We start from the raw sequence: 16449 nt of genomic DNA, 5'->3' as shown, positions 1-16449 counted from the left end.
GTTTTTCATATTACACCAATCATAAAAAAAACCCTTTTTTTATTAACAGATAACTTACAGATAAGATACGATACAGGATTTATATACGTGAGTGCACTTGAAATTCGCGATACATTCTGTGCTTTCCCCGCGGATTTCAACAAATGTCATCAGAACATGCGTGGCTAAATGGTCGGTTCCGATGGTTTGTTTCTAGGGAAAAAAGAAAAAAAAAAACGTTATCATTCCTGATTATTCATTTTCTGAACTTTTAACAATTATGACAGCTGAGCTTCCCATTAACAAACACTTTTGGAATTACGTTGACCGGTCTCGATGTATTTTACCATCTATTAATGGACACCTCTCGTTGCAGACAAAATTTTCGGTCCCATGGGTGTGCTCGTTATCAAGAGGTTCTTCTGTATCTTTCATCTGGTTACTTGTGCGTGAGGATATCCTTATATAAAAATATTTATGAGGAAATAATGCGTAAAAACTCTGAATATTCGAAATGCTGCCATAAAACTTAGGCATCGGAACATGGAAGCTAAGGCTATTTGAACCCTTTCAATAAATTTTGTAAGGGAGGCCGAGCCCTCCCCCAATAATTCATGGATATACAATGCAATGTCCCACCCCCCGCCTACTACGTTCGGGACTTGAGTCCCGTATATACGGGACGAGTGGCGAGTTTAAGTCCCCCAATGTTTTCATGTCGATGGCTCTGTCATAAAATGCAAAAATACCGTGCGATTAGTTTAAAACTATTCCGCATTATGTGTAATGCTCTTCTTCCTATGTATACAATTTCAACTGTGCGTTCCGAGTTTAACTAAAAATAATAATAATGCAGTTTTGTAAATGAATGCATTACGTCATAGCGCAGTGGTCGTTTCCCAGATGTTCGCCTTTGTCCATGTTCAGCGTTCCGGCTCCCATACCGAATCCGTACCCTTTCGGACCGAATTTCCTTCCGTAGCACTGCTTGCAGAACAGGTCACCATCGTGCTCTGTGGCATTCGTACTGTCAAGCCTCTTTTGACACAGACCTGTAAAATCAATCCGAGAAAACAAAAATCACCAAAACACTACGAATAACATCGGCATACGATCGAAGAAAATACTGTCTAGAACGAATTTGATTAGATTTAGAAAGGTACAAATGAAATTTGTCAATGCCTATCAGACCTGCAACTATCAAAGTAAATAAAATATTTAGAAAAGGCTATATTGAACACATCTATATCGTAAGATAACGAAACACTTGCCGCATTTGAAGCATCCTTTGTGCCATTTTTTTGACGCGGCTAAAACTTCTTCAGCGGCGTAAACAGATTTCCCGCATTTTGGACATTTCGCTTGGTCGATTGGCAAAGAAAACGGCATGATGCTTCTCAAAAATCTGCAATTAAAAAATAATAATAATAAGTAAAACCTACGCATCTCTGCGAACAAAAGTACTTACTGCTTGGGAGAGATTCATTAATTTTTACTCGTGGTTAAAATTTTGCGCCTTTTAAAAAATCTCTTAATGATTACATCCTTCAGTAGGAAACGTACTTTGCATGAAATTAGGAAATGATCCGGCAAATTTCGATAGCATAGCCCCTATACCTTGTTTGAATTATTGTCACCACTGAGAAAACTTCTCTGATGAAGATTACAACAAAGAGACGGTTAAACAGATAGAAATTCGTGTGTCCACAGCATTGTTTCCCAGACAGTGTGCCAAGGCACCCCCAAGATGGGGGGGGGGATCTGGGCCAATCTCACGAGATTTCTTACATTCTAGGGCAAGTTTATGACAAACGACCTCCAGTTTCCAGGAAAACAGACTCACTCCTTTCCCCCCCCCCCCCATCAGATCGAATAAGGCGGACAAACGTTAGTACGACCCCCCTCAAGAAACGTATTAGGAGCAGCGAGATGCAAAAGATATTCACTAACAGCGATGACGACTCGGACTTTCTCCCACAGTCACTGGTGGCTCCGAAGTGTCACACAAGAGTATGGAATAGGGAGTGTGACGGAGTTATTTAACATGTATTCTTGAACTTTTGTGGGCATTTTTAAATTTTTCCATCTATAGCCTCCGTACATGCCGTATTTTTCTGCGGCAACATGTCCTCTGCACACTTTGTTTTCCCGTTTGTTTTGCACTATCCACTGTACGACTTTGCACTTCAACCGACTACCATTGCGTTGAAAACAGGGTTTGAACCTAGATCCTCCCGATGAGATTCCAGCACGATGCCCACACGTTTCAATTACAATTAGTATCTAGAACCGGGCCTTTAGCGTGAGGCAGTGGCAAGTGTACGGTGAGAGTAGATGAAACGAGTGCGAAAATCACACAGAACAACAAAATTAGCCTTGAGTGATCGCTATCAGAGACCGCTCTCTCAGCTGGATCGTACGTTGTTATATATCCGATTTTGTATTTGTTATTAGTGTTACGCTCACTATCTTTGGGTGAACTTCGACATTTTCACGAGCCTAGAGTGAATCTAGTATCTGGAATAACATCAGTTAGGATGTGATAAACTGATTTCCCGCTTTTTAACCCTGGTTCATTGAATTACTGAACAGCATGAGGTGGCAAAAACCGAAATGGCGCTCAAAAATCTTAAGTAAAAGAAACATGAAAAAGGAAAGAAAATTCGTGCAAAACTTTACCTGATACACAAATTGCGAGCATATTTTACTTTATACCGTAACTTCCTGACTATAGCAAGGGAGACGAAGTACGCTCTCTAAAACTAAACTTCGGTATATAGCCAAACTGTTGGATAACCCAGTGTTCTTCATATTATTGTATAAGTAATTATATATTTGAAGAATTATAAGAAACTGTTTTATTTTTACTGGATAGATGGCAGCAGAAGTCTCAGCTGAACGATGTTTTTGGTCGCTGAAATTCTAGCGCAAACATAAAAACATAGTAAAGGTAAAAAGTTACACCGGTGTGTAGCATTAAAATTAGTACTTTTTGGTATGATCTCTGTGCTGTTCATTTTGACGTAGCAGCAGTTTGAAACGAACGACCAATCTTGCGTTCAGAATTGTAAGAATAGTTTTGTATTTACTTGATAGATGGCAAAACAGAAGACCAAAGCTTTTTCACTCGTGTATAATGATAGACCATTTTATTGTTAAGAAGTCAGCCAACAACTAGGTACTTATAGGTACTTTTCCGTTGAGCAACAGAGAATTAAGATTTGGTATTCAACCGAAATGGGATACTCGGTCAGCTTGATTAGTAGTTAAATATTTTTTCCTCTGAAGACAACACCCATTGCGTGTCGAAATGCATTAGGAGACTTTGTATTTTTCGTGTATTTGTTTTATTCGCTGGTTGACTTCTTACTATTCGTGGGCAAAGGTGCGCCCGAGTGGCGTGGTAGTAAGATACTCGTCTACCACCGTGAAGGTTGCCGCCATGGTTCCAGGTTTAAACCCGAACACCCCTCTGTTTTGATGTAACAATAATATAATTATTATAATAATCAAAAGCTCTGCTGCGCGCCATCTACAAGAAATAAAAAATATCCTATTGCCCGTTAGTTTTAGCTATGTATTTGTATTCGACGTAGTAACGGAAACCTAATTTTGTAAAAATGAACTAAGCGATACATTTACTGATCGCTTAAGTGATCAGTGCCATAAATCCAGAACATTAAGCGTGTCGTGGTATATTTTAAGACCATTCAAGTAGGTCCGCAGCACATTCACAGATCACTCAAGTGACTCGCGGCACATTCTTAGATTACTTAAGTGATCCGCGGCATATTTACGAATCATTTGAGTGACACGCGGCACAGTTGCAGAGCACTTGAGCTGCCCGAAAACATTTCCAGATCACTTAAAGGATCCGCGGAACATTTAGAGATCACTAAAATGGCTCTATGGAGGACTTATCAATAGAAAGAATGCTAGTTCAGTTGCCCACAAATCAGCAAAAGTTTTTTCCGTTTTCGGCACATCGAGTAAGAGATGCCATTAAGAATATTTCTTATTTTTATAAAGGTTGGTTGATGACGCAAGCATCATTCAAACCCCCTCCGCCCATCGATGCTGACGTGATATTTTAATGACCCCTAATTTAAGTCAGGAGGTGTTAGGAAATTTCTCTCCTATTGTTATGTTTTTGTTTGATTGCTGGTGCTAAAATTATTTCTCCCACTAATGCTGGTCCAAGAAATTGCTCACTTAATTTCATCAGTGCGCAATTATGAAAGGGTTGAAGAACACTGATATATGACCCATATTTGCGGATTTGTACAATTTGTAACAAAAGAAAACATTGGAAACACTGTCAAGAACACCGGAAAAATACTAATTGTACAATTTCGTATCGCAACTCTTTCGGAAATGGCAATGAATGGGTGGAAATTCATTTATTTAAAACACAAAGCAACAGATTGAAACCCAATTACAACTGGCAGTAAAAATAAAAATTAGCTCAGAATACGAATGAGAGTAATAAAATACTCGGAACACAAAGTAACAAAAATTACAATACAAAAACTCTACATAAAGATACAGTATATGCAACGCAATCGCAACAAAGATCGGTAACAGACTGATGAAAAATATCCAGATGTCGAGTTCATTATACAAAATAAAATGGTACGAAATATCGGTAAGATATTGTTTAGCATCATCTTCAAAAACTGTCCATGGGAAAAAGGTACGAAGGATGAGTGAAAATTAAATACCGCATGAAAAAAAAATATCGTTGCATCATCATTTCATTGCTCAAAGAGGGTAAAAAAAACGCCCCCCCCCATTTTTTAGATAGACTGGGAATTACGATGAATCGAAGAGGAAGAAAAAATGTACGATAAAAAAAAAATCATGTGCACGGGAATGTGGTTATTTGTTTTGTACACAAATCCATCTTTGGTGCTGTGCAAGAGCGCGCGAATTTTTTCTTCTTTATAATGATTTGTGCTTCGGAGGGTTAATTTTTTTTCTTCTAACATCTATAAATTGGTCACCAGCCATTGGTCGGAGATCCCAATCTCATTAATAAAGCTCTCTTTCTCTGTTCTCGCGTGTTGGGTTACACTTGTAATGTGCGTCACAACGCGAGCAGATTCTATTATGAGTGCCACCCACTCACTCGTTGGTCGACCACATATTCCAGATAAAAATAAAGAATTAAAACAAACAAGTAACTCGCAAGCATATTAATTCCATATTATAGCATAATAAATAACATAACATAATAAATTGAGCGCGAAATGTTTCCATTATTTTTTAGTTTTACGAACACAATGACTCTTCTCTCTCTCTCTCTGGGTTGTTTAGCCATGGTCCAGAAGCCTGAATGAAACCTGACTATTCGTCTGACTCAGGTAGAAATCATCATCATCGAAATTCAAGAGGAAATAAGCAATAGAATTGAATTTTTTTTACTTCATCAAAAACCAAAAAAGTTTCTATTACTCAAGATATACAGAAGACTGGATGTTGTGAAGATATTTATTATTTTAGATGTTAATTTTTTAAGGAAGGAAAAAACTCATCTCTGCCTCTACCGGGAGTCGAACCCGGGTCCCTCGATTGCCGGACGAGTGCTCTGACCACTAAGCTACAGAGGAGATAGAGATTTTCCTTCGCTAGAGCGTATATGTGCCGAACGGAACCGTGCAATGGACGGTGAACCGATCAGCTAATAGCTCATGGACGACGAACCACCAGAGGGCTATTTCTATTACTCTTTTCTCATTTTTTTAGTATAAAGAAATGCTATGCAAGGCCGGAAATAGAGGGGAGCAAAGGAGGCAACTGTCCCAGTAGCAAACTTAAAGGGGCGGCAAAATTTATTAGGGGAAAAAAATTACCATAATAAAATCATTGAATTTCACAGTGGTAAGGGCGTCAAAATCAAGTTTGCACCCCTTCTCTCCCCCCCCCGTCCATCACAAAATCACAAAAATCCTTGCTACTGCCCTGCATACGTAGCAATGGGTGTCGAACATGTGAGCATGGATCTCTTGAGTAGATTCCTAAAAAATTGTGAGTGGTCTTAGTCTTTCCCCAAATTATTCAAGAATTACTATTCAATCTAGTAATCAGGTATTAGGATGTCTTCTTTCTTTTTTCAAACCTTATTAGGTCTGTAATTCGCTGTTACCAGAGCGTCTTAACGCATGGGCCTACACAGGCACGGCCCGGAGATCTCAAGAGAAGAGGGGGATCACAAAAAAATGAGATATGATTAAAACTTTTTAGAGTAAGCATGTGGTGATGGAGTGGTCATTGTGATGGACTCGCATCGCGAGAACCCGGGTTCGAACCCCACCGTTTCCACAGTGGTGGTGGACTGAAGTTGGTTTTCTGTGGTTCACAAATGCTAGCCGATCTTGCCGTTAAAAAGTCTCGCCATAGAGAGCAACAAGCCTACAACGGTACAAATATTCAATCATCACACTTCACTCATTTCACTTCAGAAATATAGATGGCAGCACTGAAAAATCAGACACAACACAATATACACATTCAGACTTTTAGGTACACACACTCATATTTCCGGCACAACTCACTCGGTGGTAAATTGCCCATGGCGATAGACCAAAAGCATGTAAATTTATAGGCAAGCTTTTATAGCCAGGTAGAATCTCAGAAAACTCACTTGACACGGAGGCCCTGACGCTCTTTACCCTTTACAGTCTTATGTCGAGGTGGATTCGACAGAGGCGTACGCAGTGGGGATGCTCAGAGGGCCCCGCCCCAAGCCGATCAAAAATTAGAAAAGAATTCAATGTTTCGGTGGAAAAATTTAAATACTGGAGAAGAAAATATACTTTATGTATTATATTAACCAATATTTCTGTTAATTTAAATGCTTTTAGAAGGGTGGTAAACCCAAAATTTCTTTGGGAAGAAAACTTTTGTGCCCCCCCCCCCCCAAAAGGTCTCCACATACATATCCACGTAAGCACTTCAGTACTTCATTGCTAAAACGGCCACTTGCGATTACAGGAAGGCCCTGTGAGTTTGGCTTCTTAACAGAACTTATAAGCTATCCAAAAAAAAAACGCAAAAGCTAGCAACCAGGAACCTTCCTGATTGTGATGGAGCCGCTATGAAACAAGAACTATACCAACCAAGTACCGAAAAAATATCTTTATCGCAAAGGGTTAAGACTGCGCTGGCTGTCGCGAAATTTTTTTCAAAGGGATGGCCAGTTCAAATTATGCACCCTTAAAGTTGGGAAACCATATATGATGCCAACTATCTTAAGCTATGTTTCCATCATACAGGTTGGTCCAAATTTACAGTTTATAAATGCATAATGGACGTCTTAAAGAGATTTTTTTTAATTATCTTATTAAAAATAGATTATCGTACGAATATGCGGTTTTGCACAGGAGTAAGTTTGGATTTTTCTTTGGCAAGAAGTATTTTTTTCTATAGATTTCAGTTAAAGGTAGCACTTATACACTCGCATCTCAATTATCGAATGCCATTTCAAATATGTAAACGAAACCGCCGTTTAACTGAAATAAAACGCCAATTTCCTCTTTTCAGAAAATTCGAACAGCAATGTCTTATCAACTTAAATTAAAATCAAGAACTCTCAGAATTAACTCTTTTATTAATGGGCAGAAGTATTTTTTTTAAAGGTTTTGCATATTCTTGGTTGCTTCTTGTGAGAAAGCGCTTTCTATTGATAAAATTGTGAGTGACTTTTTGTTACTAACAAAAACCAAATTCTCATGACATTAACTTCGGTGTGAATCTCTTACTTTTATGACAATTTGTACGATTTTCATTCATTTTGGAAAATTCTAGTGAGTTTTGATTCATCCTGCATTATTAAAACTTATTACTTAAAGAATTATTCCGTAATTTACGGGAAAGAAATTATTTTTACCTGTATTTTGTGGCTCTTAGGGGGGACGATCGCCCTGTTCTGGATAGGTGGGTGTCTATCTCCGTCATCACACCATCACTGGCTGTCCAGAGTTTCATCTTAAAGATGATAAGAATGATTGCTTAAAAGCGTAAATCATTAGAGTCTACATCATGATGTATTGACGGATTCCACATGGTAATTTTATCATAGAGATCAAATTACAAAGATTAATTTTAACACTTTTTCTTGATTTCTTTTCTTCTAACATTACAGTTAACATTATCATATTGTACGCCAGATTCTATAAGCAATGAAAATCTAATCAAGAAAAAGTGTTAAAATTAATCTTTGTAATTTGATCTCTATGATAAAATTACCATGTGGAATCTGTCAATACATCATGATGTAGACTCTAATGATTTACGCTTTTAAGCAATCATTCTTATCATCTTTAAGATGAAACTCTGGACAGCCAGTGATGGTGTGATGACGGAGATAGACACCCACCTATCCAGAACAGGGCGATCGTCCCTCCTAAGAGCCACAAAATACAGGTAAAAATAATTTCTTTCCCGTAAATTACGGAATAATTCTCCGAAGAGCTTCAGATATTTTCGCAAGCCCAACAACCTGGCGCATAGCACTTTCAGACGCAACTAACCTGTACAATTAGTCACTCCCCTCTTGACACATCGCCATGGATCCGCTCCTGAGCAGAGATGAGCACCTGACTTCTCATACTTCGAATCAACCAAACATACAACGGCAATTCCTGAATTAATTACCTCGGATTTCCAAAATATTTTTAGCGTACTAAAAATCCTACGCCCACAAGTTCCAACGACCATGGTTATGTACTGCATTATTTTAAACTTTGCATAAATTATAAGACAAAGAGTAATCTGTAGAAATTATTCTGAACCTATTTCCATTTCCTTTCTTTGGCTGATAATAATATTAAATGCCTAGCTTGAACTTGTTTTGATAAAAAATCACAACAGACGTTAATAATAACGTCTAACGTCTAAGATGTGTTTTTTAAATAAGTAATAAATCCTGATATTATATAAAAGCGCTTACTTTATAATAAACCGACAACAGCGTATTTTGATAACAACTAATCAAAGTAAGTATCAAATACGACTTCGATTTCGGTAGCATACAAGTGTCATCAGTAGATATTTACCATAATTAACTAATTACCGGGTACTGTTAGCGAAAACTATATCGAAAACGAGTCGGTTTTTTTTTTCTTTTCAGCCCGATGCATTATCAAGGGAATAGATATTTTCTGGATATTTTGCCGAGATGAACTCGAAAGAAAAATCGCCTATTCTCCGCCGGGAATCGAATCCAGGTCCTCTTGCAAACTGGGCAGGTGTGCTACCACATACACCACACCACTGGAGACAGAAAACGCACCCAGGAGGAAGGCAGAATCTCTAGTGGTGTATATGGGAGCGTCTTGCCCGGTTTGCTAAAGGGTCTGGATTCGATTTCCGGCGGAGACCTTTCTTTCCGAATTCACCTCGGCATAATATCCAGAAAATTTCTATTCCTTGTTTCGAAAATGTTTGAGTTATTGAAATACTCCGTACCTAAATAGATGTATTTTCTCTGTAATTATAGATAAATATTTTGATCTGATTTCCCTCGAACTGAAATACAAATCGAGAGAAGAGCAAAAAGTAATAGAGTTTAAAGTGTGCGTGCCTTGCACACCTTTTCACATGTACCTCCGAATAATCATTGGCCCCTCTATGAAAGTTATGGATTCTCACTACATTTGAAAACTATTTTGCTTTTCGGCATAACTAAAGATTCGAACAAGGATAAATCGGAACATTTTCAGAAATATTCGAGAATCCCTACTTATGGGATTTGTTGTACATATAGTGATTATCACAAGCATCTCATTGATCAATTTAAACTTTATGCCTCCCAAAAAACCGATGAACTTCAAGAATTTATTTCTTCTGTGGTATGCTCCTGTATACTCAGCACAAAGGAGTTCGTAAACGGAATTTTACGATCAAATACGATTGCATACAAAATAGTATTGTACTCACCTGCGATGACGTAGTTAATTAGGTATGTAAATGCACAAAAAAAGGTGTAGATCGAAATATCCCGCAACGGCTAGAAGAGACCGGACGAGTGGCAAGAGCAGCACAAGAGTGACTAATGTTTCTGATACCACTCCTATAAGAACATGACACACATTTGTTTATTGCGGCGCCCACCGAATGCTTCATTTCTTATTTTGGTAAGTGCTTGACGCTTTTCGCTTGACCTCATCTCGCGTTACGTCATTTGTTCACTTTTTTTCTTCTTTTCTGGATGGCATACGCAATAGCGCCCGAACAGCTTTTTCTTAAATTCGCATTCGAAGAACCACTTTTACACATTGCTCTTTTGTCTTCTCTCACTTCCCTTTCTTCCTCTCATTACCTCTCTCTCAGAGAATTTTTATTTACTCATTCATTTTCTTTACCTTTCCCGTGAGAAAAATTCAATTAGAGAATTTTTTTTTTTTCGTTATTTGCGATGGTGCAGTGTGTGTGTATGCCCTAGTCTTTCCCTAGCAAACAATATTTATTAAAATACCGTTTCTTTGAAAAAAAAGAAGCTGTTGAGAATGTCTCGTAAAAGAGCTTAAAACCACTTGCGAATACCAGAAAAAAACCAAAAAAAAACCCCGTATTCCCTATAAAAGTATTAGCTTATCAAAAGCGGGAGTAAAATCAAAGTGCATTAAGTACTTTAGATTTCTACTAAATGACGCGCGTGCTACGTTGACAATCCCTTTCATCAGACTAAGCACCTACTTGTCTGCTTGCATCTTTACAAATGCCATTACCACATAAATACAGTGGAGTCTCGAAACTTCGAGCTTCTGGACAATCTGGGGTGCTGGAATTTTACCAAATTCCTTTTCACTCTTCCAGTTTTTTTTGTTTTTTTTTGCTGAGAATACGTTTTCGATTTTCGATTCCTTTTTTTTCTTCGAACGTGAATAACTTCAGTTTGAAAGGAAACTTGTTAGGGACTCAAACGGGTCTTAGCCCCACAGAGAGAATTTTTCTCAACACCGTCTATAGTGAATTTAAAATGTAAAAAAATACACACACACACACACACACACACACACACACACACACACTGAAGAGCCAAAAAAACTGGTCCACCTGCCTAATATCGTGTAGGGCCCCCGCAGAAGTGCCGCAACACGACTCGACTAATGTCTGAAGTAGTGCTGGAGGTAATTGACACCATGAATCCTGCAGGGCTGTCCATAAATCCGTAGGAGTAAGAGGGGGTGGAGATCTCTTCTGAACAGCACGTTGCAAGGCATCCCAGATATGTTCAATAATGTTCATGTCTGGGGATTTAGGTGGCCAGCGGAAGTGTCTAAAGTCAGAAGCGTGTTCCTGGAGCCACTTTGTAGCAATTCTGGACGTGTGGGGTGTCGCATTGTCCTGCTGAAATTGTCCAAGTCCGTCGGAATGCACAATGGACATGAATGGGTGCAGGTGATCAGACAGGATGCTTACGTACCTGAGACGTACAGAGTCGTATCTAGACGTATCAGAAGTCCCATATCACGCCAACTGCACACGCCCCATACCATCACAGAGCCTCCACCAGCTTGAACAGTCCCCTGTTGACATGTAGGGTCCATGAATTCACGAGGTTGTCTCCATACCCGTACGCGTCCATCAGCTCGAAGCAATTGGAACCGAGACTCGTCAGACCAAGTAACGTGTTTCCAGTCCTCAACAATCCATTGTCGGTGTTGTTGGGCCCAGGCGAGGCGTAAAGCTTTGTGTCGTGCAGTCATCAAGGGTACACGAGTGGGCCTTCGGTTCCGAAAGCCCATATCGATGATATTTCGTTGAATGGTTCGCACGCTGACACTTGTTGATGGCCCAGCACCGAAATCTGCAGCAATTTGCGGAAGGGTTGCACGTCTGTCACGTTTAATGATTCGCGTCAATCGTCGTTGGTCCCGTTCTTGCATGATCTTTTTCCGGCCGCAGCGATGTCGTAGATTTAATTTTTTACCGGATTCCTGATATTCACGGTACACTTGTGAAATAGTCGTACGTGAAAATCCAAATTTCATCGCTACCTCGGAGATGCTATGTCCTATCCATCGACTATAACACACTTAAATCGTTCAAACACACTTAAATCTCGATAACCTGTCATTGTAGCAGCAGTAACCGATCTAACAACTATGCCAGACACTTGTTGTGTTATATAGTCGTTGCCAACCGCAGCGCCGTACTCTGATTGGTTCCATATCTCTTTATTTGCATACGCATACCTTACCAATTTTTTTGGCTCTTCAGTTTACAATAACTATTAACTAAGGGTTGGGGTAGCTGTCAGTCTGCCTTATGAGACGTCAATGGGTCTTAATTGCTCTAACCTGTAATGGATTGAAAACAAAAAAAGGTAAAAGTATGAATACGTAGATCGGAAGAAAACAAGTTAGAGCACAATATTGTATTTCATCAAATAGAAATAAATTCACAACTGCAAATTCTGCAGAAGCTGCAATTTCTACAACAATACAAAATTTTCACTCAACGGAAGTCGATCGCCCTTCCCCAGTATTCGCCTATGAGTTGAATATAACCACTATTTTTGTTTGTTAAGAACAATGGTACCATCTAGCGTAACCGGTGTAAGTGACGAAGGGACACGAACGTACGTCCTTATTTTGGAGTTTCCGAATCTGGTAATCCTACTTTTTTGGTTTTTATGTACAACTGCAAACACCGTAAGGCAGGGGTCTTCAACGCATGATCCGCGGAGCTTTTGTTATGGCCCGCTGACCATTTTGAGATAATAGCTCCTCAACATGGAAAGACGTAACTCAGGGGGTTACGTCTTTCCATGTAAACGAAAGTTACTTTTCGTAGCTTCTTTCTCTTCATGGGCCAACATGATGGAAAGCTGCAGAGTCGCGGGACACACCAGTGGTGCCACCTCGATGTATAAGCCACACATTATTTAAATGAGTTAATTAATTATTAAAATTATTTTCCTCATTCGAAATAAATAGTTTGTGAAATCCGGCAATTATATTTATATTATATATCTGCTGTTAGAACCGATAGCTCAAACAATGACCACAAATGTAATTTAAAACACGGTATTTTTACTTTGTCGGGGGCACACAAAATCACTTTACGGGCCGCATGTGGCTATCAGGCCATCCCTGACGTGACTTATAAAAGAAAGTAGATAATATGTGTTGTCCTCACACCAAGAAAGAAATATAAGCTACATTTGCGTGCGACATTGAGAATTATTGTCAGGTGCCGTCCAGATGTCGAATCCGGAGGTTCATGAACCACACAATTTCTGGGCCTCCCTCCTCCCTTATTTCACACATTCCGGAAGGGAAAAATTGGCATCTCCAACAAAGAATAAATAACAAACTTTACAGAAATGTTCAAAAAAAAAAACAACAAGAAATATTTTCATAATTACTTTTAGAAATATTTTCATAATTACTTTTAGAAATATTTTCATAATTACTTTTAGAAATAATTTCAGACAATGAAACAATTCAATAATTACTGAAGAAATAATAATTTAATGATTATTTCGAAAAATAATTTCATGAGAAGGAAATAATTCCAGAAATGGTCAAAGAAATAGTTTCGGAATTGATAAACGAAAGAATTATTTCCAGAATCAGTGAAAAATTAGTCAATTATTAGTGAAAGTTATTGAATTGCACGTGAAAAAGTCCCAGATTTAGCGAAAGAAATTATTTCAGAATAAATAAAAGTTCTCAGTTATTTGTTTCCCCCACCCCCCAATTTAACGCGGGGTCTTGTTGGCACATTCGTTAAAACGTCACTTTACATCATTAGTCAGAGTCCTCATGAATCTGGATATCATCTTACAACTCTAAATATCGCAGGAAAACTTGGTGGCCCGCGGGCCTCATCGAAAATTTTAATTTGGTCCGTGATGTCTGAAAAGTTGAAAACCCCTAGCGTAAGGACAGATATTTTTCTCAGATTAATATCTTCACGAATGGCCCTCCGAGCTCTTTTGCAACATGTGTGTATGTGGTATAGCTGTGGGAGCTTGTGGGCATGGCTACAACTAGATAATTTGTCAGCCGGGGCAAGCAAGCATTTTGGCGTCCCGTGTAATGTAGAAGGAGCAGTTGGAAGTTAAATTTGCGCCTTCTCTGAACCAGCGTCCGCGACACCAAACCGGTTTGCCACTCGCCCCCCTCCCCAGTTTTGGGACTCTACTGGTGGGCCTCAGTCAAATGTGGCGCGCTGTGTTAGCGGTTGAAGGCACATCTGGATTGAGTTAGCGCAGCCGTTCTCAACCTTTTCAGACTCGCGGAGTGTGTACAATTTCTATGGCGGAGCCCTGTAACTCGAGGAGCCCTTTTTAGTATATTATTTATATGACGGTACCCTTTAGGCTTCTTTTTTTTATTTATCAAATTTATTGATTTATTTTATTATTCTCGACTGGTCGTGGAGCCCCAAGGGCTCCGCGGAGCACCGGTTGAGAACCGCGAAGTTAGCGTATTTCTATAAGAATAATCGTCATCAAGAACATCCCACAATCGACCGTGATAGGTGTCATGATCGCGATCGACGGGTTGCAGACCTGGTGCGAAATAGCATATGTGATATGATGTACCTCACTCTGGCCATCTCTATTTTTAGCATGTGTAAAAAAATATCGACAATATTCATCAAACACCCAAAAACCTCGGTCAGTGCCAACCGGGCTTCATTAATCGCTTCGCTCACAAGCGATTGACAAGAAATTCGGATGATCTCTGTTTGACGAATCGGCGATAAATACGATGTAAGTTTTGATATCCTTGTTCTAACGCAGGGGTGAATAACGGCGTGCCGCAGTCAAAATTATTTTCGATGCGCGTGCCACCCTGCGTTCCGTTTACGTAGACCATACGTTCTGTTTTACGGGACATGAGTATTCTCCCAGTTTCTATAAAATATATTTCGGTCGTCTTATTTTTGCAAAAAAACTTTCAGTTTCTCACTCTTTTGTGAATCGTAAATTGTTTTTATTTTTGAGTCATAAATTCGATCATCGCAATGCAGAATGTGTGTGATTAAAACCAATTATAAGTTTAAACCGTTTTAGTACAAAAATCCAGTTCTTTTATAAAAGCCTGTTTTGTGATAAACAAAAATAAAAACTCAAGAAATTCATTAGCCATCAGACAATATTTACAAAACGTATAAATACAGTTTTGTTTGTGTTTATGATCGTTTATATAATTTTTCACTTATTTTTTATTCTTCGGCCTTGAATCCCTAATAAACTATTCAACTTGAAAATAAGTGAATAGATGGCAGCACTACTGATGGAAAGCCAAAACTTTTTCCCCACCTAAGGGAATTTTTTATCTTGGAAAAAGGATTCCCTTTTTTTTCAATGAAAAATGTGCACTAATTTCGCATAACAATAACCCTTTCAAGGCGGAAGGGGAGGAGGTGCTCAGAAAAAGTCTGCCCCGGAGCCCCGATAAGGCATGCTACCTACGGCCGTGCTTTAAAAATTATTTTTTCTAAACTCGCTCAATTTTAAATTTTCTGACACACACCATGCTGTCCTTATTTATGAAGACGTAATTTCATGTCTCATTTTTAAAGACCTCATTTATAAAGTCCTCATTTATGAAGAACATGTCCTCATTTTTTAAGTCCTTTCAAGCGCGCCCTCATACGTTTTTGAAAGTTCGTCTTCGTGTTTCAGTGTTTTTTTTTTCTCTATTTTCTTTTTCAGAAAAAAAATATTGCAATGTGCCTAACAAAAACCTGTTCATCAGTGTGTGTCAAAACACAAATTTCATTTTCTCTTCACACATATACGCACTCTTCGAGGAAACCAAAGGGGCTGTACTTGCCCGCCATCAAAAAGAACCCCCTTCCTCCAAAAAAAACAAAAAAACCACTGCACACATGTTGTTCCCCCTCCCCTGTGCCAGACGAATGTGTAAATTTTCACTTTTCGTGTTTTATCTCCTATTTTGCTGTGTGAGTTTTGCGAGAAAATCGAACGTGTATCCCCCATTGCATTTCGGCGGGGGGCGGGGGGGGGGGGTGTTGAAGTACTATTAACTTAATTACGTGATTCCATCAGTCATTTTATTACATCTCTCTGGCCCTCAATATGCACATGGGCAGAGGAGATGGACTTGAAAGGCTTCGGGGGTGGGGGGGGGGAGTGGTGTGATGATGATGATGATTACAATTCATATATATGCATATGCATTATACCGAGAGAACTGAGAGAGACACCCAGGTTCTATGACACAGGGTGATTCAAGCGCATTGTCCCATGGGAGCTGAGGTGCCTCCGGAGATTTATTGAACATTAAAATTACATCGTCGACCACCACTGGCAGCAAATACAAATTTTTATAGATGGGCAGGTGCAATCGTTCGTGCACATCGCTAGTGAGTTCCGGCTAATCTAATCTAATCAAAATGAAATGTATTAAATAAAACCAATCGCACGCATGTATAAAATCAGTAATAAATCAATAAAAATCAACAGTAAATCAGCATTAAATA

At 39.0% G+C, this 16449-nt stretch overlaps 1 protein-coding gene across 1 annotated transcript; it reads right to left on the bottom strand.

Annotated features, from left to right (window-relative positions):
- Positions 1–22: 22 nt before the first annotated feature.
- Positions 23–10078, bottom strand: LOC149086455 (muscle LIM protein 1-like). The gene is made up of 4 exons (XM_089255587.1): positions 9919–10078; positions 1251–1384; positions 857–1031; positions 23–192 (listed from the first exon to the last, which is right to left on the bottom strand). Exons 2-4 carry the CDS (start codon positions 1366–1368, stop codon positions 165–167), a joined length of 321 nt encoding a protein of 106 aa, XP_089111713.1. The 5' UTR covers positions 1369–1384; positions 9919–10078; the 3' UTR covers positions 23–164.
- Positions 10079–16449: the final 6371 nt, after the last annotated feature.

Source organism: Pholcus phalangioides, unplaced genomic scaffold, assembly GCF_987345545.1.
Source record: "Pholcus phalangioides strain wild (caught in Gottingen) unplaced genomic scaffold, Ppha-v1.0 ptg000004l_1, whole genome shotgun sequence".
Classification (NCBI taxonomy): domain Eukaryota; kingdom Metazoa; phylum Arthropoda; class Arachnida; order Araneae; family Pholcidae; genus Pholcus; species Pholcus phalangioides.
This window is presented reverse-complemented; position numbering and strand designations above follow the sequence as displayed.

Bases quoted from the DNA above. Each gene is read 5' to 3' on its own strand.
- LOC149086455 (XM_089255587.1), bottom strand. From the start codon at position 1,368: ATGCCGTTTTCTTTGCCAATCGACCAAGCGAAATGTCCAAAATGCGGG. The intron at 1,032-1,250 runs GCAAGTGTTTCG...TTGATTTTACAG, and splicing joins CAAAGGATGCTTCAAATGCG to GTCTGTGTCAAAAGAGGCTT. The intron at 193-856 runs GTAATGCATTCA...TTTTTTCCCTAG, and splicing joins AACGACCACTGCGCTATGAC to AAACAAACCATCGGAACCGA.